Consider the following 26,464-nt stretch of genomic DNA (forward strand, 5'->3'; position numbering starts at 1 on the left):
AAATAGGAAATAAACAGCGGAATGATTTTTTTTGCTTATATTGTTAATTCAATTACCACTATAAGAATGTAGCTATATATCTCTTTGTTATTGTTGTTCTGTAGTTCCTGTGTGGTTTGATATTGTTGTTGTTTAGTTCCTGTATGGTTTGTTATTGCTGTTTCCTTAGTTCCTGTGTTATTGTTGTTGTTTAGTTTCTGTGAAGATTGTTATTTTTGTTGCTTAGTTCCTGTGTAGTTTGTTATTGTTGTTGTTTAGTTCCTGTGCTGTTTATTATTGTTGCTGTTTAGTTCCTGTGTAGTTTGTTTAGTCCCTGTGTAGTTTATAATTTTTGTTGTTTAGTTCCTGTGTAGTTTGTTATTGTTGTTTAGTTTCTGTATGGTTTGTTATTGTTGTTGTTTAGTTCCTGTATGGTTTGTTATTGTTGTTTCTTTAGTTCCTGTGCTATTATTGTTGTTTAGTTCTTGTGTAGATTGTTATTGTTGCTGTTTAGTTCCTGTATGGTTTGTTGTTGTTGTTGTTTAGTTCCTGTGTAGTTTGTTATTGTTGTTGTTTAGTTCCTATGTAGTTTTTTATTGTTGTTGTTTAGTTCCTGTGTAGTTTGTTGTTGTTGTTGTTTAGTTCCTGTGTAGTTTGTTATTGTTGTTGTTTAGTTCCTGTGTAGTTTGTTATTGTTGTTGTTTAGTTCCTGTATGGTTTGTTGTTGTTATTGTTTAGTTCTTGTGTTGACGGAATCTGGAGTTGTTCTACTAAAGATTGTCCAGGACAGTGTTCGGTCTGGGGGGAAGGACATTTTACAACCTTTGACAGGTTAAGATTTAGAAAAGAAAAAAACTTAATACAATGTCGTCTTCGATATTTTTCAAATCGATTTTTCAATTTTTTTTACCAATTTTTTAAATCTTTTCATAATAGATTGAAACAAAATTGAGAAAAATATGTTACTAATTTCAACTTTTAACAGCATTCCCTTTTTATCCCTCTCCCATGTCGTCTTCTAAATTCAATTCTTCTACAATTAGTAATTAAAAATTAGTATGAACATGGTTAAGCAGAATAACCGAGGCCAAAACGTTGTCCAAGCCCCCTTTGTTATTTTATTGCAAATAATATTTACATTATTTCCTGTTTATAAATTGATTGAACATTGATTGAATTTAAAATTGAAAACACAAGTTTACTGTAAAGAAGATTAGAGATAATGTCGTCTTACAAATTTATTTCTTCCAATTTAAATACATAATAACTTTGTTTTTAGAAAAAGTTATAGTTTCCTTGGAAGCTGTGAATATATTCTTGCAAAGGGATACTTAACAGAATCAGACTCTTTTACGATTAGGTAAATTAAAATTAGTATAGTTTAAAGTTGAATTGTGTATTTAATTAAACTCCAATGCTCAAAGCGAAATGTAAAGAATGTTAAAATTATGTTATTTTTTATTATTTCATTCCACTTCAGTTAAATATATTATATTTCTTTCTTTAGTATTTATTCTTTTCTTTTTTATGATACTACCTGTAATTTTTGTTATTCCATTTTATTCTATTTTAGTGTAAAGAATGTTCCTTGCGGGACCAGTATAGTAACATGTTCCAAATCTTCAACTCTGACAATAGGAACAGGATCTCATCAGGAACATATTCAGCTGCTTAAAGGAACAGATGTTAAAGTTAAAAAGGAACATAAACGTATCAAGGTAAAGATGGATATTAAATTACTTGTTGGGAAATGGGGCAAAGATCTAACTCTGTCCTCTACTACATCTCTCTTATCTCTATTTATAAGTTTTGATGGTTTTATTATATTATCTTATCTGTACAAAAAACTTAAATTAAGAAATATATTTAGGTTGTTGATTCCGGAATGTATCTCCGAGTAGAGGTTTATGATATGGGACTCAGTATAGAGTGGGATAAAGGAAATAAACTTTACATCAAACTTAAACCAAGGTGATGTAAACTAAAGAAACACGTGTATATGTATTTAAAGCTTGCAAAAAATACTTCTAAGAAACGAGAAAAAAAATAGGCGTTTTTGTTTTAAGCTACACAGACTAATGAAAAATTAAAAGCCTGCTTTACATCGATATTCTTGAAACCTTAATTTTAATATATGTTTAATTTTGATTATTTCCCCCGTCTTTCTTATAAGCAATAAATGCGCAAGTCAAAATAAACAGTTTTTAAAATCAAAAATATTCAGTTCTGATTCATATTTAATCAGACGGAGAGGTTTTAAGGGTACCGTTGTGAATCTTGCGTTGCCATCTTATACAGTCCCTTTAAAGCCTAATTAATTGATTTATTGTGAATAGTATTATTGTTTAGATGGAAAGGAAGTGTAAAGGGATTGTGTGGGAACTACAATGGGATCGGATCAGATGATTTAAAATCCCCAGGAGGAATTATAGAATCCTCTCCGGTTCTATTCGGGGACACTTGGAAACTACACAGCTACTGTCCTCCAGCAGTCATACAACAGGTCAGATTAAAGGGACTGTCAAGCGACTCTCCATTTTAGAGAGGCATGTTAGATTCACAACGTTTGTCTGATCAACAATGACGGGAAAATCTTACAGAGAAGTGAATATTATCAATACTAGGGTTATATATGATTGTAAGATTTAAATGGTACAGTTGTGCAACAAACATGCCACAGAAAATTACATCAATATTCCCTTTAAGATGTTCTTTCTAAAATGACTTCAACCCACTGTCAACCAAAATCCGTATTTCCCTATCACGCATTTTAAACTATACACAAGACTCAAGAGAAAAGCACGTTAAAGTTATAACTTTTACATGTCTTAGTCTATAAAAAAATTAGTTAATGAGGCAAAAAACAAAGGTGAAGTCAACAAAGTCAACCCGGTCTTGAAAATTGATCCATAATTTGAATAGCTGTCTGGATATTTAAACTATTAAAAGAATTGTCGTTAAACTAGAATTGAGAGCTAAGGAGGTATAGTAGACGAATACAATTCATACTCTAATAGACGAAATCTAAAAAATCGCTTATGTGGCAGATAATGTTTTGGATTATTGCAAATGAGACAAAAAAACTCGCTTTTTTAAGAGCAAAAAGTTGAACGACTGTCAAATTAGCGATTGTTTTTAAATAGTAGCGAATTTTTGAAGAGTTTCAAATTTCAGGTCGTCATTTAAGGGACTGTAAGCGTAATTTCAAATCACCCTCTATAAGAAAAAACATCGCTCATTTAGCAGCAAAAAGCAGAACGACTGCCAAATAAGCGATTTTTTGTTAAATATTAGCAATTTTTGTCGCTTCTTCGGCAGCCATCCAACTTTTGCTTCCAAATAAGTGATCTTTTTTATTTCATAATTTAGAGTGCAGAGTAGTAAAGTATAATATTGTAAAGAGCAGGATAGTTCATAACAAACCCGCTAGCCATGAAAAAAAAATGAAATTAACTTTATATTTTTATTTCTGTTTTGTTCAAAAACTTATTATATCTATAGAAATGACCATTGCATCAAAGATTTCATAAAAAGCTATACTGTATTATACACCTTCAATGTTCACTGTTCACTGTTCAGTTTTTACGACGTTAGAATAAATATTCGAGCCATCGAATGAATTTATAAATTACATATAGTCCTGCATTTCTTCCTAAATTACATATAGTCCTGCATTTCTTCCTAAATTACATATAGTCCTGCATTTCTTCCTAAATTACGTATAGTCCTGTATTTCTTCCTAAATAACATATAGTCCTGCATTTCTTCCTAAATTACATATAGGCCTGCATTTCTTCCTAAATTACGTATAGTCCTGCGCGCATTTCTTCCAAAATTACATATAGGCCTGCATTTCTTACTAAATTACGTATAGTCCTACGCGCACTTCTTCCTAAATTACATATAGTCCTGAATTTCTTCCTAAATTACATATAGTCCTGTATTTCTTCCTAAATTACATATAGTAAAAAAACATCTTTATAATCGCTGATGAACATCGTAATCAATAGTAGTCCTACAGTGTGTAAGTAAAAAGTCTAATCTGTTAAGTGCTCCAGGCGTTGAGGTTACTGTTGAGTAATTTCTCTAGTTCTTAGTCTTCACAGAGACAAATTATAAAAAGTTCTGTTTTTGCTCCATCAGCCTTTTCTCTACACCTATTCAGCCTAACCTATTGTTCGACTATGTCCACTAATACGAAAGATTTAATAGATGATAGAAAAAGAGATTAGTTTCTGGCATATATCAATTAATCTATCCAGGATTACAAGCAAGGATTGCAATTATATGTTTCATAAAAAAACATTCTTTTATTCATAAACACAAGATTAAAATATAAAATAAGAATTTTCCCATACCTATATTTCTGCATCCTAATGGTCTAACCCTTTGATATTTCAAATAACATATTGACTGTATTTTCTGTCAGTAATCAAGTCTAAAATATCAAATTTCTACGACCTCAGGTTCCAAAGATAAAGTGATTAGAATTTATAATATGAGGAGAGTTAGTTCGTTTTATCAATTTATTTTGTAAATGTTTTAAACAGATTTAATCATCTAGCAGTAAACATTACCCGCTCATGATATTAATTCCACTTCTCTTATATTGCAGGCTAATAACAATACAGTAAAAAGAAAACAATTGTAGATTCTATTTTTATAACTGCAATCTATCTATTTTCACTAAACTTCATCCTCCATCCTTTTTGGAGAAGTATATAGTGGGTACCATTAAACTGTAAAATAAAAAGACGAGATTTAACAAAATCAACCTGGCCCTGCTAAGTTAAATGGTTCTATTTCATGTTCACCGCACAATTCTTCTGATGCTTTTTATTGGATAATTTTGTTTATTTTCTAATTTCAGGATACATGTTCCATCCATCCTCACAGAAAACTCTGGGCTTCCAAGAAATGTGGAATCCTGAAATCTGAAACCTTTAAGCCTTGTCACTCAGAGGTTCCACTGAACACTTGGTAATCTTTAAACCTTGTCACTCAAAGGTTCCGCTGAACACTTGGTAATCTTTAAACCTTGTAACTCAAAGGTTCCGCTGAACACTTGTTAATCTTTAAACCTTGTCACTCAGAGGTTCTACTGAACACTTGGTAACCTTTAAACCTTGTCACTCAAAGGTTCCGCTGAACACTTGGTAATCTTTAAACCTTGTCACTCAAAGGTTCCGCTGAACACTTGGTAATCTTTAAACCTTGTCACTCAGAGGTTCTACTGAACACTTAGTAACCTTTAAACCTTGTCACTCAGAGTTTCCAATAAACACTTGGTAATCTTTAAACTTTGTCACTAAGAGGTTCCACTATACACTTGGTAATCTTTAAACCTTGTCACTCAGAGGTTCCACTAAACACTAGGTAATCTTTAAACCGTGTCACTCAAAGGTTCCACTAAAACTTAGTAATCTTTAAACCTTGTCACTCAAAGGTTCTACTGAACACTTGATAATCTTTAAACCTTGTCACTCAAAGGTTCTACTGAACACTTGATAATCTTTAAACCTTGTCACTCAAAGGTTCCACTAAACACTTGGTAATCTTTAAACCTTGTCACTCAGAGGTTCCACTAAACACTTGGTAATCTTTAAACCGTGTCACTCAAAGGTTCCACTAAAACTTAGTAATCTTTAAACCTTGTCACTCAAAGGTTTCACTAAACACTTGGTAATCTTTAAACCTTGTCACTCAGAGGTTCCACTAAACACTTGGTAATCTTTAAACCGTGTCACTCAAAGGTTCCACTGAACACTTGGTAATCTTTATACCTTGTCACTCAGAGGTTCCACTAAACACTTGGTAATCTTTAAACCGTGTCACTCAAAGGTTCCACTAAAACTTAGTAATCTTTAAACCTTGTCACTCAGAGGTTCCACTAAACACTTGGTAATCTTTAAACCTTGTCACTCAGAGGTTCCACTAAACACATGGTAATCTTTAAACCTTATCACTCAAAGGTTCTACTGAACACTTGATAATCTTTAAACCTTGTCAAAGGTTCTACTGAACACTTGATAATCTTTAAACCTTGTCAGTCAAAGGTTCACTAAACACTTGGTAATCTTTAAACCTTGTCACTCAGAGGTTTCACTAAACACTTGGTAATCTTTAAACATTGTCACTAAGAGGTTCCACTATACACTTGGTAATCTTTAAACCGTGTCACTCAAAGGTTTCACTAAAACTTGGTAATCTTTAAACCTTGTCACTCAGAGGTTCCACTAAACACTTGGTAATCTTTAAACCTTGTCACTCAAAGGTTCCACTAAACGCTTGGTAATCTTTAAACCTTGTCACTCAGAGGTTCCACTAAACCATGGAAAAAGGGGACTTGAATTATATAAACACACCGGGGTATACTCTATATGCAGATGCCCTGAAGAAAAGTCTCAGACTTAACCTCATTTACCCAAGGCTTAGGACTTTTTTTCTAGGTTTTTTTCTTCGGATATATTTTCTTCAGGACTTTTATTTCCTGAGAGTGACACTTTATTGGCAGCCCCCATATTATTTTAGAGAAAAAAAATCCCGGGAATCTAAAACTCAGTGCTTTGTTTCCAGTGACATTTTGTCCTAGGACATCAGAAAATTGGGACTTTTTCACCAAAGTTTTTATTTTCAGGTTTTTTTTCAAGAAACTTTAATTCCTGTGACTTTCTTACATAGATTCTTTATGAATGTCAATGAAGTTAAATTGATATTATTATTTTAAAAGTATTTTGAGACAATGATTTATAAATGATAGAATTTCTTTAAAATAATGCATTGATTTTTCTAATTATTTTTTTTCCAAGGTATGAAGAGTGTGTGAAAGATACCTGTGGTTGTAACGTAGGTGGAGATTGTGAATGTTTATGTACAGCTGTATCTGCTTATGCACACGCATGTACAATGGCAGGGATTAATATTCAATGGAGAAACCAAGGACTTTGCGGTAAAGTTTTAGATTTAAACTTATTTTAAAGAATCTTTTAATCATTACTAACTTATGTTTCAGCCATGCAATGCCCACGGGGTACAAGTTACAGTCCATGTGCGAGCAAATGCCCCGTAGAAACTTGTGATAACAGCGCCATCTTTAAACGATTATCGTTGGCTTGTGAAGACGACGTGTGCACAGAAGGATGTTCTCCTGACCCCTGTAGACCTGACAGCGTCAAGGAGGTTGAACTATGTGTTTAATTATCATGATAAAATGATATAATAATAATAATTCCAATAAGGGTGAAACTATTTTGTGGAAAATGTCGAATCCTTTTTGCACCAGCAAACAATCATACAGAGGAAAATAAAAAGTAACATTATAAAAGAAAAATTTGAAAAAATCAAAACTCATTCAGTAAATAACAATGTTAAAAAACATAGATCATAATAGTAGATCGATTTTTAATTTTTTCTAAACAGATATTTTGATATCCATCTTAACTTAAAAAAAATGTTTCAAGAAAACTATAGAAATGGTGCAAGGTGGATTTATGGAGTTTTATCAGAAAAGTGTCCCATTAGTTTCACTCTTAGAACTAATTAATGTTTAAAAAAATAAATATTTTAGGATCTGCAGAGTATGCGTTGTATTCGTAAAGTAGACTGCAAACAGAAATGTTTAAAAGAAGACGGAATTCAGGAACAAAGTTTAATAAAAACCGAGAAGTAGTTTAACTATGTAGATTAGTTGAACTACTTTGAGTTTAACCGGTGCAAACAATAACTGGTTGATCTACGTTTATAACTACAGGTTACCCACTAAGGATGAGACTGCAAAGACGACCTGAAACTCATGTAATATGACGATCCTTAGGTTAAATCAAATCTTCTGCAATACATATGTCTTTTAAAAGCGTATTTAATGATTTGGCTAAGAAAGAACCAAGGTTACAGTTGCAGGGAATTGTGAAAATAAGGAAACAGACAGTATTAGTTCCGTACAGTCGTCTCTGAAGTCTCATCCTTTATGGGTAACCCTGCACTTCTCTCTATTGATTAAATCTTGCTCCAGTATTATGAAGGAGATATCATCAAATCTACGGAATGTCAAGTTTGGTGAGTTTAATATAAATCACCCAACCTCGACATGAAGAATATTTTGTTTTTGTTTCAGTAAATGCATAAACAAGGCTAAGGTTTGTGAGAATATCTGCGACACCTCTGAGGACGGATATTCTAAACCTGTCACAGGTACATTTTATATTTGTTTTTCAACTTTCTATCCCTTTTCCTTCCAGAGAAACTTAAAACAAAAATAACCAATTTTCTAAAAGAAGATGATGGATATCTCGTTAATTTTTAATAAAGCGCAGCTTGTAAGGGTAAAGTTGTAAATCAGACATGCCACAACACGAATGGAGATCTGTCACTTAATATTATGTTTCTTCAATTGTTTTACTCAACTCTTCTGTTTCCTTTCTTATCATTTCTCACTTTTCTGTTTTTTTTCTTTAAAATCTTTCTTAATTTTACCCTTTTTGCCCTTTTTGCCCTTTTTGCCCTTACTCATCCCATTTTTTTAAAACACACATTTTTATTATAATCTCTTTTCTTGTTTTCTTGAATACAAAATATTCTTGGTTTTCAAATATGTTAATTCAAAATCTTGAAGATTTAAATAATCCTGAGATGTTCAAATATAATTCAGCGGTCCAACAAAGAAGAATAAAAAACAAGAAATATACACAAAGTGTGTAATTTGGATAAAATATATAAAATGTTCAACAGAGCAAGCAAGGATAATTGGACCAATTATTCTTTAGTTTGTAGAATAGAGAAATATAAAATGTACTCGGCACAAAAAACTGCGAATTGTGGTTTTCATTTACTGAAGGTAGTTTCTCTTCTCCTGGTCACGTGATCAACTTTTATGACTGAACTGAATAAACAGAAAAATAGTTTTTATTTAATTGTAAACTATTTTTTTAATAGTATTGTTTATGTCCAATTCCAATGTTTAAATACCTATTCTTAAACAAGCCGCCCCCCCCTCCCCCCGATTTACGTAAAAGTTCGTTAATTAGATCGACTCCCACCACCACTTTTTACACATACATGTGAACAGTTTCTTTTAATCTTCCTGACAGAAACAATCTCAAGGAATAATAATTTTCTTCAAACATTTTGCAAATTATCTTTTTTTCCATCTCATGATCTGAGTTCGTTTTCCTTTTGTCCATTTGACAGCCCCAGACCGAACTATATTTTCAATAAATGTGGAACTAACATCTACTTTTTTACTCTAAAGAGGTTTGGTTCATCACCATAACCGAATTTTAAAATTTAAAGCTGTAGTTTTACGCCTTTTTAAGAAAAAACTGACAAAGGAATTGAGTCTTTGCCACAAACTCTGATTTTCTAATCACTATATCTTTGGAAACAAATGTTGCACACCTTAGATATTTCTAACTATGAATTGTGTTAGATCAAATAATCTGAGTTTGAAATATCGAAGGTTTACAACATCGAGTTCTAAAGATATTGAGGTTTAAATATTTGATTTTGTTCCAAAGACTCAATTCCTTTCTTAAAAATTTTTGTGTGAGAAATTACATCCTTGTAATCACTGTAATCCACGAAAATCCAATACCTTCTTTTATAAATAGTGCTCTGTCTCTTTAGTAAACGATCCATATACATTTTTAATTTATGTTTTATTCTCTTGACAGATATAAAACTGCAGATTCAGGTTATAAACAATATTTAAACCATATTTTCTTTTATTGCATTTTAATACTCACGAGTCACGGTTGTATTTCAAGTTTTAGATTCGTATTACAACGGGACGAATATTGGGTTGGTATTGAGCTGTACTCCGGGTTGGACAAACTTGATCAATGCTTCAACTCCTCTCACACAAACCACACCTTTTACGGTATTCATATTTGGTCATTAATAACATATTTAAATAAAACAAAACTTTTGTAAAGAAAATGAGTTTTTGCCAAAAACTATGATTTTCTAATCTCTATATCTTAGCAATCTAATGTCACAGACCTTAGATATTTCTGAATTCTGTTTAATCAAACAATCCAAGTTTGAAATGTCAAAAGTTTACACCATCATATATCAGATTGAAAAGATATATGAACTCGGAAATTCGATTTTGTGGCTAAGACTCAATTCTTTTTCCGAAATGTAATTCAACTTATTTTTTCCCTTAAATTCTTTCATATTTGTAAATCACAAAAACATTAAATAATCAAGATATAATATTTCAATTTAATGAAATTTTTAGCGCAACTTCAAACTTTTGTGCATAAGAGCTTAATATTATCTTAATGAAAGAGAAACGACTTTGCAGGGGAAGGGGGGGGGATTGAAATTTGTTAGTTTTGTAAGAAATAACAAAACTAAGTAATACTTATTCGGCAACATGTAAAGAGGGTTTAAATACATTTAATCTTTTCAAAATCTGCAGAATCTGATTTTGTATTAAAAAAATCAAAATTTTAAACCAAACTAAAGTAAATTGCTGGTAACATTTAAATGTTTGTATGTTTTCAATAACTCCTCTTTGATAAGAGCTATTGATAAAAATAAAAAATTTCTAATTTCTAATGTTTAACCAAATAAATTTGCTTTCTCATACTTGTAGCATAAAAACTAAAAAAGGAGCCACGAGGTTACAAAGACGAACCAAGAGTGTATAGTTTTCAGTGTGTTTTTGTTAGGTTCTTGGAGGTTGGTGTGCTAGACCCGAGATGGAGAGGATTGAGTGCCAAGGATCCGGAGATATGAACGGGGTTCAATGCTCTCTGGAGTACCCTGTATCTTGTCCGTCCTGCTCCCAGCTCCAGTATAGAGTACTTTGTTCATGTGAGCAAACTATTTCATCCCTGTCAAACTAGTATCTTGAAAGGAACTGAGTTTTTGCCACAAGTTCAGATTTTCTAATCCCTATATCTTTGCACCCCGATGATGTAAACCTTAGATATTTGAAACTTAAACTGTTGTACCTACCAGATATTGAATGATTAAAGTTTACAATATCAAAAGGTTTACATTATCAGGTTTCAAAGATTTAAGGATTAGAAAATCAGAGATTTGTGCAAAAACTTCGCGTAATTTGAGTCAAATAGATATCGATATATGAATAAGGAACTGATAACCTGGCTCCACCCTAACTTTCTGATCCGTATATTTTTGCAACCCGGTGGTGTAAACTTAAGTTTTTTTAAAGTTTGAAATATCAAAGGTCTGCAACATCAAATTACAAAGATATAAGAAAATTATGAGTTTGTGGCGAGAAATCAGTTCTTATGAAATTATTTTCTTTGCACGTCTTATGAAATGATTTTTTACTAATTTTAAAAGAAAATTTTAAACTGAATCAAAGATAAGTTTTTTTTAATCAGTCGCATCCCCAGAAAGTGTGGGATAATGAATATGCTTGAAAAGTATTCACATATAGTGCTGTTTGTTTACTTTAGATAAACAAATATTTCTTTTCTATTTTGCCCAATATTTACACAAATGCAAATAACCTGCAAATTAACACGAAGGAATTCATCTCGACTGACTTAACATTGTTTATATTTACAATGTTGTATAGGTGGATATTTTACAAACAATATGTTATTACAGTGTGGATAAAAAAGATTTTTGGGTTGGAATTTTGTTTTATAAAATGTAAACCATTCATTTTCCTTGATTCACTTCAAGAACAAGATTTGGAAAAAGTCGTAGGGCCACTAACCGGTCTTTAGATGAACTAAGTTCTTGCCACAAACTCTGATTTTTTAGTTCAATATCTTTTCAACCCGAAGTCGTAGACCTTTGATATTTTATTTTATGAATTCTGTCCAACACCATCAGATTGCAAAGATAAAGGAATCAGAAAAGTTGAATTTGTAGCAAGAGCTCAGTTCCTTAACAATTAACCCGTTTTTTAAAGTTTCTTTCGTTGCACATACCGTTAGTCTATTAAAAGAATTTTTTTAAGGTTAAAAATCAAATTTCAACGATTTTATCAAAACCAAAAGAACTGATTACCGGCCTCAATTTCTAATTTTCTAATCCCATGTATCTTTGCAACCTGATGGTCTAAACTTAGGATATTTCAAACCTCGACAATTTGATCTGTCAGAACCCATTATTTGAAATAACAAAGGTAAACAACATCAGGTTGGAAAAATGCGAGGATTAGAAAAATTAGATTTTCTGTGAAATGAATCTTCTATTTAAATATTGTCAGGTAAACCCGAGCAGATGTCCCTGAATATAGATATTGCTCTGGTTGGATCTTGTATACAACCCTACTCTAGATACCCACATAGAGCAAACTGTAAACTCTTCTACAACTGTGAACAGGCAAGATGTATTCAATATTAATTACGTTAATTAAATGCATAAACATTACAACTTTTTAAGGAAAGCATCCAAGTGAATATTTCCAAAATAAATTTTTAATAAATTTTCTGTCCGCAGAGTTTGGTTAAATAACTTTAACGCGAGTAATCAGTTCCTTTAATTAGCATACATATACTTTTGTAATGTAATCTGCTCAAATCTGAGTACTTAATGATTTTTGATAAATATTAAAATAAGTCATTAGAAGTGTTACTTATTTGGAAATATCCTAATTACCGAATATCCGTGAAGGTTTTAATCTATGTATTCTATAGAGGAGAGGAGGAGGAGTAGGGTTGATAGAGAATGTTTGCCCTGATGATCAACTGTTCGATCAAACCCTGAAGGTTTGCTCAGATCCTAGCTCCATCATTAGCCGCCAACCCTGGTGTTCTCAGAGCTTCAATATCCCTACAGAACTAAACCTGCTCTTGAACAAGGTTCATGTCTCAGCTCAGGGTGTATTCTCGGATCTAGAGAACTACAACCTCAATGTCTCCTATATTGAGAAGATGAAAACCTTAACTCAGCAGTTTAACGAATATTCTAAGCTTACAATTATCAATGATTCAGATCGGAAAACAATTATTGAGAATGCAAAACAATTCTTTATATTTACTCAAACTTTGACGGAGTTTTCTCATTCGTTTTCCTCCGAAACAAATAGAAAAATTGAAGAACTTCGCTCCGTCTTGAACAAGGTTCTGTTTAAAACCAACTATAACCCCGACTACCAATCCAACAAAACCTTGGAAAAGCTTAAAAAGATCAATATTGAATTGGAAAAGCTTCAGATCTCCCTGGATAAAGTCGAAGCTGAAGATTCCAACTATCTGCTAGCTGAAGATTATACCCAGAGAAAGACTCGTCTCAACCATATCTCTCATCAGATAAATGAAATCTTGTATCAATACAACACCGGAACTATAAATAAAACCATGCTTATCTCCAAACTGAGAGAAATCAGAGAAGATATTAAATCCTCTGGACCATCATCAGAACTAGACTTGGTACAGAGTATCCTTACTGCAGCTCTAACTGATCTTGGTTGGGTTGAGAGTATTCTCAAGGATGAAACTACATGTGACATATCTCTCATCCATATACCTGTTCCTGGAGACTGTTCTTCGTTCTACCAGTGTACAGGGGTACCTGGATCCCCAGGAAAACGTGTCAAGAAACAGTGTGGACCAGGAACTATGTTTAATCCTGTCAGACTGATCTGTGATTGGCCCCTCAATGTTTACAAAATAAATCCTGACTGCAATATTAAACAAACCACAACTCCTTCCAATGTATACAGTACAGAACCACCGAAAGTACAAATTTCAACACTTTCTAGAGGAGATAACTTTGCTGGAATCACATCCCTTAATCCAAACCTAGTTATTGATTCATCCAATCCCTATCAAAGTTCCTCCAATCCATCCGATCAATCCAGTAATCCTTATGTTGCAGGAGGACTTCTTTTTACAATCCCTAGATACATCAGTTCTCCTAGTCCTATAGTTTACACAACTGGAAATCCTGTTACAGCCGGTCTCCCTGTTAAGAACAGTACCTGGAAAACAGACCCAACCTTGACAGATCCTGTTCTCCTAGTTCAGAGTACAAAATCTCCTCCTTTAGCGTGTCCTGAAGATAGGTAATGGAACGGACCACTTGCCGCAAACTCTAGTTTTTATATTCCTTTATCTTTGGAACCTGTTGATGTTAACCTTTGATAATTTAAACTTTAAAGTTTTGATCAAGCAGAAATAATAGTTTAAACTGTCAAAGCTCTGAGACACCAGGTTGCACATATATATGGTTTAGAAGATTAAATTTTAGACAAGTGTTTTGTGGCAAATTCTATGATTTTTTTATTATAGAAAAAAAATGTCAAATTAAAAGAAAACTTTACCACCAAAGTTTCGTTGTTACATTTTTATCTTTATTTTCTTTAATAAAAGCCTTTTTTTAGATTGTATGATTTATTGATGGATGTACCAGACTCTGGATTCTCTGCTTCTTCTAGTGCCCAGAGAAGTTCTGCAACCTTTGGTCGTATGCTGGACCTCAGTGTGTTTGCAAGGAATGCTTTACTCCAGGAGTATACTGAGATAGGTAATTAACTCCACTACACTGAGGATTCATGAACCATTGTTTGATTGTAAATCGGTGCAATGCTGATTTTCAAAACTTATTTTTGAATCCTTGTGGGTAGTACTTACCCCTAAACAGGCTGGTTGGGGCCCCCTCCCCCTCTAGTTTTGTTTTAATGCATAGGGTTTCGTACACCGTGCAGGAGGGTTTAAAAAGGACGGTCAGCTTTTAAAAAATATCTAAAATTATGTAGAATGTAGAAACATGTGTAATGTTTTAATGTTTATCGAAAAACAAAAAGATATTTTAACATTTTTCCGACTTTTATTTACATTTTTCACTATTAAAGTAAGAGTTTTTTTTCCTGAGCTGTCCTTGAAAAAATTGTATTATTATTATGCATTGTATATACATACCTTTACTCTACGGCCTTTTTCTATGTATTGTATTTTTTTCACGTACAAACTATTTCATTTTTGCACCTACAGACGCTTTCAGTTTTTCACCTACTTTAAGAAATCTTCTACGAATCAATGTCTATACAATCTGTGATGTTTCGACAATTACTGATTCAAAATTTCAAATATTTCTTCGAATTCAGATTGTACTTAGTGTAATTGTTGCAGATGCCTGGGTGCCTGAAGTACAAACTAGGAATGAGTTTCTTCAGATAGATTTAGGAAATATTATTCCAATATTTGGTTTGGAGGTTCAGGGTTCAACTGAACTAGATGCATACGTATCCTCCTTCTCAATCCTGTACAGTGAGAATGGGAATACCTTCTCTCAAGTCCGGGATGCAAATAACAATCTGAAGGTGGGATATAGATATAAGTTCTAAATATTCTAGACAGAGAGAGAGAAGGTCAAATTTATGCGACATTATAGGTACTACTATCCGACCTCGTAGCTCCTCTAGTTTTGATGTTCACACAAATATGAGAAAAGAAATTTGATTTGGTTCCATATACTTGAAATTTAAACATTTTTCTTCTTTTTGATGGCTTTAAAATCAAAGGAATTGAGTTTTAATTTTAGTGGGTTATACATAAAAAACATTTTTGTTGATGTTTATTTGTAGTTTTAAACCAATTTGTCTCATTGTCTCTAAAACCATTCCCAATTGTTTTTTGTTTTTTTAAAAACTTTGGAAGAAATTTTATACTTCTGAAACTTTGGACTTGTTTATTGATAAGAATTTATTTTTAGATTTTCAACGGGAACTATGACAGCAGTACTCCGATAAAAGTTATTCTATCACAGGGAATAGAAACCAGAATTCTCCGGATATATCCGCAAACTTGGGTTAACTTTATTGCTCTCAAGATTGAGATCTTTGGCTGCTCTAATCCTTATCCTGTTTCAAAAACCCTACCTGGAGTAACCAAACCTGCACCAGGAGCTGGGATTTATCAATCAATTATAAATGAGATTGGAGTTAACATCACTAGAGAAATCAACGAAATAGAAACTATTGTAGGGATTGGTCTTATAGATGAAGATCTTGATCCTGAGCTCTCCAGGTTGATAATGGAGCAGTATAAAAAGATTAAAGATTTATCTAAACAGCTGGAAAACTATTCCTCCTCCGAGGATATAAATTCTCTAATTCAGATCTCAGAAACCATTGATCTTGAAATACAAACGATCATTAAGATTATTAAAGAAAATTCACAGAACGGTAAACTCCAGGAGTATCTTCAAACCTCTCTTGTAAAAAAAACAACCTCTCTGCAAGAGCTAAGTTCAACCTTGAAATCCTTGGTGGAAAGTTCTCCAGGTAGAGAGAAGAACCAATACACTGACTTGTTCACCACCGTGAAGGAGGAAGTAGTCCAGATCAGCAACCTACTGGAGGAGATCAAGGAGAACAAGGATGAGGGTTCAAGAAGCTCATCCGATCTCCAAGATCTAATGAAAACTCTCCAGGAAACCGTCCTACAGTTGGAGAATTATAAAACCGAGATAGATCAGGAAGGAAGACTCACCGAGCTATCGATTAGTAAACTGTTGGCCGAGATTGAGAAAATAAGGCGAGCAAAGGATAAACTAGAAACTACGGATTTCCAGGAAGATCTGAACCAGGAGGAGAAGTCAACCATCCAACAAACAAACACAAAGACAAATACTATCCTTGCTCAACTCATATCTTATGCTGATAATTCAAAACAGACAGGTAACTGGGATAGGAAGGGAAAATTCCAAAAAATTTAAGAAATTGAGTCTTTACCACAAACTCTGATTTTCTAATCCCTATATCTTTGCTAACCTTAGATATTTCAAATAATGAATTATGTTACATCAAAAAAAATAAGTTTGAAAGGTCAAAGATATAGTTTGCAAAGATATAAGGATTTGAAAATTTCAGTATGTCCACAAAAACTCTTTTCCTTTTCAATCAATCTAAATCTAAATAATTTAAATTGACATGTGCACTGTGCAGTGTGCAGTGCAAAGCTTTGTCAAAGATTTATTAGAAGAACTTCAAATCAATTTTTCCAGAAATTCCAAATCAACGTGTTACATCTTCTCCATACGTTACAGAGACACCATCAGAGATTGCGAAAGGTATGATTTTCAGAATATGTAATTATAATTATGAGCATTAAAAGAAATTAATTTTTCAGCCAAAAACTGTCTGAACGTTTACACTATTGGAGAAGGGGGAATCCGTCCTGAGATGGTTTCATTGAGTTCAGTTTACTCCGAGGATAAGTTTAGGTTTGGATCAGCTCAGGTTGGATTAAACTCTAGGTCTGGCTGGAGACCTGCTAGGAACAGTATGCAGGAATCATTAACTGTGAGTATCTACAGTATGTTCAGTATTTTTTTCAACTGCAAAAACTATCAAAGAATCTCTTTTTTACTTCAACAATTTATAAATACTAATGTCAATTTTATTCTTGTTTAAATATTTTAGATAAAAACGACAAATAATCACAAAACATCAATCTCAACCGTAAATAAAAACAAAACTAATTTTGTTTAGTTTAATTGATATTGTTTGATATAATTAATATAGTTTGTATGCAGGTGAATCTGGGAAGTGTGAGTACTATTTCTGGATTAAAAACACAGGGTCTTCACAGTTCTACAAGTTGGATTCAAGCATTTCAAATAAAATACAGTAATGATAAGATATCCTGGAGCACTATACAAGACAAAAATACACGAGGTATATTTCAGTTCATAATCAATCATAAATATTTGACCGATCCAAAGCAAAAACTAGATTCTCAGTTTGTTGCGGTTTTCCCAAAAACCTCTCAGCAATTTATACTAATGATATTGCATACGTCTAATCGTTTGGTTTTGCAGGGGATAGAATATTCACTGGAAACTACGATAGTGAGACAGTTAACACGCAGTTCTTTGATAAACCAATCAGTACAGTTTTCATACAAATTGCACCCTTGAAATGGCATGGAGACATTGGGCTTAGGCTTGCTCTAATTGGGTGCATTGATCCTTGGTATCTTGATAAACCTGGTAGTAATACGGAATATCCAGATACCAATGAACTAGGTGGATATGGAAATGTTGGAACTACTAAAACTCCAGATAATGCTGGACCAGGAGGATATGGAAATGTTGGAACCACTAAAACTCCAGATAATGCTGGACCAGGAGAATATGGAAATGTTGGAACCACTAAAACTCCAGATAATGCTGGACAAGGAGGATATGGAAATGTTGGAACCACTAAAACTCAAGATAATATATGGAAATGTTGGAACCACTAAAACTCCAGATAATGCTGGACAAGGAGGATATGGAAATGTTGGAACCACTAAAACTCAAGATAATGCTGGACTAGGTGGATATGGAAATGTTGGAACCACTAAATCTCCAGATAATGCTGGACTAGGAGGATATGGAAATGCTGGAACTACTAAAACTCCAGATAATGCTGAAAAAGGTGGATATGGAAACGTTGCAACAACTAAAACTCCAGATAATGCTGGACCAGGAGGATATGGAAACGTCGCAACTACTAAAACTCAAGATGATGCTGGAGTAGGTGGATATGGAAATGTTGGAACTCCTAAAACTCCAGATGCCAATGGACTAGGAGGATATGGAAATGTTGGAACTACTAAAACTCCAGATGCCAATGGACTAGGAGGATATGGAAATGTTGGAACCACTAAAACTCCAGATGCCAATGGACTAGGAGGATATGGAAATGTTGGAACTACTAAAACTCCAGATAATGCTGGACCAGGAGAATATGGAAATGTTGGAACTACTGAAACTCCAGATAATGCTGGACCAGGAGGATATGGAAATGTTGGAACTACTAAAACTCCAGATGCTGCTGGACTAGGTGGATATGGAAATGTTGGAACTAATAAAACTCCAGATAATCCTGAACCAGGAGAATATGGAAATGTTGGAAATACTAAAACTCCAGATAATCCTGGACTAGGTGGATATGGAAATAGTGGAACCACTAAAACTCCAGATAATGCTGGACAAGGAGGATATGGAAATGTTGGAACTACTAAAACTCCAGATGCTGCTGGACTAGGTGAATATGGAAATAGTGGAACTACTAAAACTCCAGATATCAATGGACTAGGTGGATATGGAAATGCTGGAACTACTAAAACTCCAGATAATGCTGGACCAGGAGGATATGGAAATGTTGGAACCACTAAATCTCCAAATAATCCTGGACCAGGAGAATATGGAAATGTTGGAAATACTAAAACTCCAGATGCTGCTGGACTAGGTGGATATGGAAACGTTGGAACTACTAAAACTCAAGATAATGCTGGAGTAGGTGGATATGGAAATGTTGGAACTACTAAAACTCCAGATGCCAATGAACTAGGAGGATATGGAAATGTTGGAACTACTAAAACTCCAGATGCCAATGGACTAGGAGGATATGTAAATGTTCCTACTGTTTCAGCTTGTGATGTATGTCCTGGTATTGTATTGCAGAATTCACAGTGTCCTTGTATGTTTGGATTATATTGGACTGGTACTGGGTGTGTACCAAGAGAGAACTGTGATTGTGTTCTTGGAGAAATAAGGTTGGTAAACTTGGTTTATTATATCAGATCAGAAAACTAATTCATTGAACCCTCATTTTTTACGCTACTGTCTCTATAGTTGACAGATTCTTTATCCTGAATAAACTGGGCACAACAAGTTTCTATATTTTCCTTCGCTGGTTCAAGTTTATCTTGGTGTGAATGTGAGATAGTTGAACCAACCTTAGCTGGTTCAACAACTTTTCTTTCCGTTATGAATTCCGTCATCCTTGACTCAAAATCTTTAGAAATATATTTTTCAAGGTTTTCAAGAAACGTAACTGTGATGAATGATAACTGTGATGAGTGTCTCTGTATGAAGGATGGAGTCGCGCATTGTAAACCAAAGGTTTGTCCTCCCTGTTCGTCGGGTTTGCGTTCTCAGCTCACCCTGGACTGTTCTTGTATCTGTAAGCACTGTGAGCCAGGGAGTACGATCTGTCCCAGTTCTCAAACTTGTGTTCCTGTAGAGAACTGGTGTGATGGTATTGAACATTGTCCTGATGATGAAATAAACTGCAGGGATACTCTAGGTAAACCGTTTAAAGCTTTGTAACATCAAGTATAAATTAGATTTCAATGTTTTTGTTTTTTAAAAGGGGACTTGTACTTAAAGATGAAACAAGTGAAAATTATTTGCCAACATTTTTTATGTGAAAATAATTTTTATTCAGACTTTAAAATTTGACTTTTATTGGACACTTGACAAAGGAATTTATCACAAACTCTAATTTCATATTCCCTATTTCTTTGCAGCCGGATGTCGTAGACCTATTTCATACTATGACTTATGTCAGAATGAATAATTTAAATTTAAATTTTGGAAGGTTTACATCTTAAGGTTGCAAAGATAATTAAAGGGATAAGAAAATTAAAGTTTGTTACAATTACTCTGTTGAAAACTAGCATCTTTTTGAATTTAAAGATGCCACACCTAAGATTTATTGAAATGTTTTTGGACCTCTTAAATCCTTAATATTAATGTAGATTGTTAAGTTTTAAAAAAAAAATTACCATCTTTTCAAAAATGAAACAATTTCTTTAAATAATGTTTACATCTTTATATTCTAGAGAAGGAAAAGGAAGAGCTATCATTCTCCGGTCTACCCTGCCCTAAACCCTCCTGTCCTCCTGGGAAGAAGATCAGGGAGACGGAGATAGAAACCCTGGACGGATGCACATTTTACAAATGTGTTGAAGAGGAGGAAACTGATGTTTGTTCTATTCCATCCTGTCCTACTGGATACACGGCTAGGATAGTCGGAGATAGATCAGCTAAACTCATAGATTCAAATCCTCAAATCAGTCCTGAGACAGAATCATCTCCAAGGTATAAACGGTATGCGGAGCTACTTGAACCCAACTGTCCGGAGTATGAATGCGTCCCTGATCCAAGAGTTACTCCGTCTGTTCCAACCAAGCCTCAGATGTGTACGCTAGAGGGCTCGACCATCAAAACTTTTGATAATCTAACCCTGGTTCATGATATTTGCTTTGTTCAGCTTATCAACAGTCCTGAAGACAAAACCTTAATACGATGTAAGTTTTTAAAATATTTTAATTTATTTCAATCCTAATCCTGGAATTCTATTAAGATAAAAAGGATTGCTCTGGACAAGTCTGCAGTAAGTTCCTGATCCTGAATATCCAGGACGAGGAACTAGTACTGAGGACGGATCTCCGGGTTGTGTGTAAGAGTAACGAATATACAGGAGAAGAAGCTTCAAGGTTTGCTGAATCAAGATCCTACTCTATCAACTCAGTTGGAGACTCTTTACTCATCAAACTAAGATCTGGTAGAATACAGATTGAATGGCAATCAAATGGGGGATTTTCAATCATGGTAGGTTTGATTTTATTTTAAATGATTTTTACGAAGAAAAGATTGGGATTAAAAATTTTCTGCAAATTTTTTTCCAAAAGAAATTTTGTCTGTCACGCAAACTAGGATTTTCTAATCCCTATATCTTTGCATTCCAACGTTGTATCTACCTTAGATATGTCATACTACAGTGATAACTAGAAAACTCAGAAATAGGAAGACGACTTGAAAGCAATAAATTAGTGTATTTAATATTGTTACAAAGCAAATAATTTTACTAAAAACTTGTGAAGTCATTAATTAAGTTAAATGTTTACACTGCTCATTTGCTGATTCCCATGCTTATGGGACTGTTAAAAGTCATAACTTGAGTCTAAAAGTCGTCTTCCTATTTCAGGGTTTTCTGTATTATATTTGTATATTCAAGGTTACTTCTGATCTGAGTGGTATTATAACTGGTTTATGTGGAAATGCTAACGGTTTGGATGAAGACGATTGGTCCCTGCCGAATGGTATGAAGACGACCTCTACTCCAGATCTATACAGTAGTTGGAGTGTACCTGGATACAAGTGTGTTAATCCAACCTGTCCTAGACAAATCACCGATATCGCCCATAGACTATGCAAAACAGTCAGGTATTGTAAATAATTAAAGAAAAAATGGTTTTGCTCCAAACTATGTACAAGTAGTATTTTCTTTCGTTCAATTATTTTTGTGTACAGTCTTTCCCATAATTATCACGCCGTGCCAAACCAAATATAAGTTTAAATCTGAAAGGACTGTTGCCATATTTTCAAGGAACCTTCTATTTATAGAGTGGTATGTTACTAGCTTGACTTATAATCTCTAGGCTCCCTCCTTTGAACAAGTGTTCAAGTCTAGTTCCAGGTTCAGAGTTCCTGAATATATAATAATATATATTTAATATATAATATATTTTTATATTTAATAATACAAATGGTTTCAGATGTCTCGATCCTCATTAGTCAATATACATGCTTAAACTGATGTTTCACAACAATAATTATATGTATACATATATATATAAATACATGTATTTATATAAATCTGATTTATATTTATACATATATTTAATCTCTAGGTTCCCTCCTCTAAACAAGTGTTCAAGTCTAGTTCCAGGTTCAGAGTTCCTGAATATCTGTCTCCAGCAGACCTGTGAGTGCTTACTAGAGACGGACGGAGATGAGAGAGGGTGCAAGTAAGATTTACCATCCTCATGCAACATATGCTTTATATATAATTTGCCGATGTTTTATTATATTTTTTAATGCTTCATGGGAATTTTGCAACGTTTAATGAGAATGTTGCGATGTTATATTTTAATGTTGCATTAATGTTTTGTTGTTGTTGTAAATTTGCAGTACTTTACCACAATTTTCAATTTGTTTACTGAAATTGCAATTCATTTTTAAAAATTTAGATGCAAGGCAATGGAACTGTATGTGAAGAAATGTAAAGCTGTGAACCCTAGTATTCATTTACAAGACTGGAGAACTACACATTTATGTCGTAAGCTTTATTTTGATTTATGTATGAAAAGCAAATTTTCATGTTCTATCCTAAAAAGCGTTTAATTCTGACAACGTAAGTGAGTTTTTGGATCCTTATATTTTTTCCAACCCAATGTCGTAGACCTTTTATATTTTTAACTAAGAATTTTGAAAGATCAAGTATTCTGAGTTTGAAATAAAAAAGGACCCTTGGTTGAGATATAGAAATTAGAAAATTTGAGTTTGAGGCAAAATATTCAACTTTTAAAAATGAAATAACGCCTACAGTCCCTTTAAACCCTGTCTATTTAGCGTCCCACTGTCCTCCTGGTTTGGTGCCTACAGCTCCTTTAAACCCTGTCTATTTAGCGTCCCACTGTCCTCCTGGTTTGGTGCCTACAGTACCTTTAAACCCTATATATTTAGCGTCCCACTGTCCTCCTGGTTTGGTGCCTACACTCCCTTTAAACCCTGTCTATTTAACGTCCCACTGTCCTCCTGGTTTGGTGCCTACAGTTACTTTAAAACCTGTCTATTTAGCGTCCCACTGTCCTCCTGGTTTGGTTCACTACGACTGTTTCCATCACTCCTGTGAGCTGACCTGCTCCAACCTCAAGAGTTCTGAACCCTGTCCTGCTCTCCAGGACGGGATCTGTTTCCCAGGTTGCTTCTGTCCGACAGGACTGGTCAGGGACGGAGATATCTGCAAAGAACCTTCAAAATGTCGGAACTGTAAGTTTACAATAAAAACTGTTTTTTTGCATTTATTTCAATAAATTGTCGATCAAGTTAAATTAACATGAATAGTTTTTATCTTATAAAATTTTTCTATCGTTAAATTTGTTTGTTTTATTGATTTTAGTTGTGAATAATAACAATTGCATCAAAAAATTAAACTTAAATATTCTTTCTCAGTAAAAAAAGAAAATATACAAACGTCAGAACTGATCAAAAATTGGAAGATCAGACGACAAAAAAAAGTAAGAAAGAAATTTAAAAAAGCTATTTTCTTAGGTGTGTGCAGTAAACACGGTAGTATTAGCTACTCAACCTTTGATGGAAAAGCATTTAAACTTTCACCTGAAAGATCTTATGTAATGAGTCGTGTCCCAAACCAAGAAGGAGGATTTGATCTGGAGATTATTGCAACTACCCAGGACTGCTCTATCAACGCTAGAAAGAAAGTTTGCATAAAGAAGGTTGAGGTTTGGTTTGGAGATCATAAACTTGAAGTTCAAGCTGGAGAAAATCATGTTAGTATTTTGAAAAATATTCTTTTCATTTTTCTTTAATCATTTTACCTTTTTAAACAGTTAATATTATACTTCTTGGACACCCAGCTTTCCCTGGAAACTGTACTTTCTCTATAAAAGTCAACCCAATCAACTTTAAAACCAATTCTACAGAGCTCCCACTATCAAAATTTGAGGCAGATCGGTAAAGGGTACCTGAGTCATGATACAAATTACCACATTATATTTTCTACTTATAAGGCTGATTTATTGATTGACGGAGTTCAAGCACAATCCTTCCACAAACTTCAGCATGGATTTCAAGTTAAACAACCAACCCGGAGTACTTTACTCATCCTTCTCCCAACCCTACAGCATGAGATAGAACTGGACTTTGCAGTATTCGATCTTACTATACGTGCTCCATACTCACTTTACTCAGGGAAACTAGAAGGACTATGCGGTAAAATCATTTTAAAAAGTTAGGATTTTCTTAAAAATAAAAAATTGTTTTTTTTTCAGGAAACTGTAATGGAGATGAAACCGATGATACTAAAACTGCAACTGGGACAATATCCTTTGATGATGATTTCTTTGTAAATTCTTGGATTATATTCGAGGATTCAGAAGCATCAACATCTCCATCTGTTGAAGGTTTGTATAAACCTCAGACAACTCCGCTACCTGGATACGGGAGAACAGTCAGTCAGGTTCCAGTGACTCAGGGTACTAGTACACCTACTCCAGTTATACCTGGAGCAGGATATGGAGTACCATCAGAAGTTGTGAATCCAGTTTTTGATATTTGTCCTGAAAACATCACAAGTCTATGCAATGCCCTCCTTCATGCATCCTTCTCCAAGGTTTATATCATAACCAATAAATTTGATAATAATGGTAACAATAATCATAATAATACTGTTTAGTGCCATCCAATAGTAGAGCCTGTAAGCTACCTAGAAATGTGTAAGAATGATATTTGTGCTGAACCTGATCATGAAGATGTACTCTGCGAGGTTGCAGACGAGTATGCTAAACACTGCCTGGAGAAAGGAATCTGTTTAGAGTACAGGAGCACCCTGAGCTGTTCTAAACCTTCCTGTGGAGCAGGAAGTGAGCACCAGGAGTGCGGAGCAGGTTGTGATCCAACCTGTGATCAGGAATTCTGTAATACTCCAGCTAGACCAGGATGTAGATGTAGTAAGGATATGGTGAGCAGTTCAACTAGATTTTATTCAGCAAGAGATTATACGATTTACCAAAAGCTTCACATTTCTTAGTGGAAACCTAGATGACTAAAGAATGTGGAAAGAATAAGTATTTTTCATGTCCAAAGTTTATTAGGCTCTAAATCGTCACTAAAATGTTTTAAGCTTCTTGAATGTAAAGAAAACGGATGAAATGGGAAAACATTTTTCTTAATATTTTCTTTATAATTCCATCCGATATTGAGAAAATCTCAAGATTATTTAAAATATATTCATCCATTAACTACATCTTGACATCTCTATTCTCTAGGTTATGATTGATGGTGAGTGTCGACCTAGAACTGAATGTGTATTCTGTACTGTCGGATACGGAACAGTAAAACATGCTGGGGAAGTGTGGATGGAGGATGTATGTACAAACTGTACTTGTGCAGGTTAATTATAAAATAAAATTGCAATTTTCCACCAAAAACACTGATCAAAAACTTAGAAAGGACTTATACAATGACATGTCTGATTCACAACGGTATCCTTGATATGTTTGTATGATCAAGAATGCGTGAGACATCTATAATCTTCTCTTTGAAAATTGATTATATTTAATTGTGGTTTGTGGCGGCTATGAAAGTCGTCTTTCCTTGAAGAACTTCTCGCGGCAAGGAGAAGAATAGGGGAGTTTCTAGAAGCCACGAGATATATATATTTTTCTAACTTTGTAACTTTATATTTAAAATATAGTTAGTCGTTATCTAAATCCTCGTCTTATTGCTATCCGCCAAATTGGTGACCCCGGACTAGTGAATACGTTTCTTTATAAGTCCAAAGTTAAACAACCCACCGCGTTGTATTTTTCCACCTAAAACTCAGTGTTTTGAGTTAGTGTCCTGTTTTGCTCGCTAGTATTATTTTCGGCTGAAAAGTGAACCAGCCTCCCTGTTTTCTCCACAGGCTATCACAGTAAGCGAAAACCTTGCTCGACAGTGCTTTCTTTTTCAGCGTCACGATGCCTGGAGATCCAGCTTTGAGCACAGGCGCGTCAAGCCAGTTGGATTCCTCTCCCAGCCAGCTCTATGCAGTTGCTCTGAAACTGCCTGTTTTCTGGCCTGACAGCTGCGAATCCTGGTTCATCAACGCTGAGTCCCAGTTCCACCTCAAGAATATCACCAGCAGTATCACCAAGTTCCATCATGTGGTTGCATCTCTACCACAGAACGAGATAGATAATGTTGTAGA

The 26,464-nt window shown here is 34.0% G+C and overlaps 1 protein-coding gene across 15 annotated transcripts in view; it reads left to right on the forward strand.

The window, feature by feature from the left end:
• The window catches only part of LOC111697932 (hemocytin), a 70,718-nt gene that overhangs the window by 34,631 nt on the left and 9,623 nt on the right, over window positions 1-26,464 (forward strand). For 7 of the 15 annotated variants that reach the window (XM_023468092.1, XM_023468091.1, XM_023468101.1 and 4 more), the window contains 35 exons: window positions 718-810; window positions 1,259-1,339; window positions 1,553-1,697; window positions 1,850-1,950; window positions 2,329-2,482; window positions 4,850-4,959; window positions 6,789-6,928; window positions 6,992-7,158; window positions 7,547-7,618; window positions 7,991-8,034; window positions 8,093-8,169; window positions 9,741-9,853; window positions 10,653-10,797; window positions 12,176-12,291; window positions 12,606-13,975; window positions 14,294-14,436; window positions 15,042-15,232; window positions 15,625-16,591; window positions 16,918-16,983; window positions 17,043-17,215; window positions 17,449-17,590; window positions 17,734-18,105; window positions 18,143-19,457; window positions 19,722-19,990; window positions 20,529-20,996; window positions 21,053-21,300; window positions 21,707-21,915; window positions 22,383-22,499; window positions 22,722-22,810; window positions 23,332-23,523; window positions 23,806-24,044; window positions 24,285-24,486; window positions 24,546-24,886; window positions 24,950-25,234; window positions 25,542-25,665. In XM_023468092.1, the coding sequence (XP_023323860.1) occupies window positions 718-810; window positions 1,259-1,339; window positions 1,553-1,697; window positions 1,850-1,950; window positions 2,329-2,482; window positions 4,850-4,959; window positions 6,789-6,928; window positions 6,992-7,158; window positions 7,547-7,618; window positions 7,991-8,034; window positions 8,093-8,169; window positions 9,741-9,853; window positions 10,653-10,797; window positions 12,176-12,291; window positions 12,606-13,975; window positions 14,294-14,436; window positions 15,042-15,232; window positions 15,625-16,591; window positions 16,918-16,983; window positions 17,043-17,215; window positions 17,449-17,590; window positions 17,734-18,105; window positions 18,143-19,457; window positions 19,722-19,990; window positions 20,529-20,996; window positions 21,053-21,300; window positions 21,707-21,915; window positions 22,383-22,499; window positions 22,722-22,810; window positions 23,332-23,523; window positions 23,806-24,044; window positions 24,285-24,486; window positions 24,546-24,886; window positions 24,950-25,234; window positions 25,542-25,665 (9,080 nt within the window). The other 8 variants (XM_023468093.1, XM_023468097.1, XM_023468095.1 and 5 more) reach the window with 8 other exon arrangements.

Source organism: Eurytemora carolleeae, unplaced genomic scaffold (assembly GCF_000591075.1).
Source record: "Eurytemora carolleeae unplaced genomic scaffold, Eaff_2.0 scaffold51, whole genome shotgun sequence".
NCBI classification, from domain to species: Eukaryota; Metazoa; Arthropoda; class Copepoda; order Calanoida; family Temoridae; genus Eurytemora; species Eurytemora carolleeae.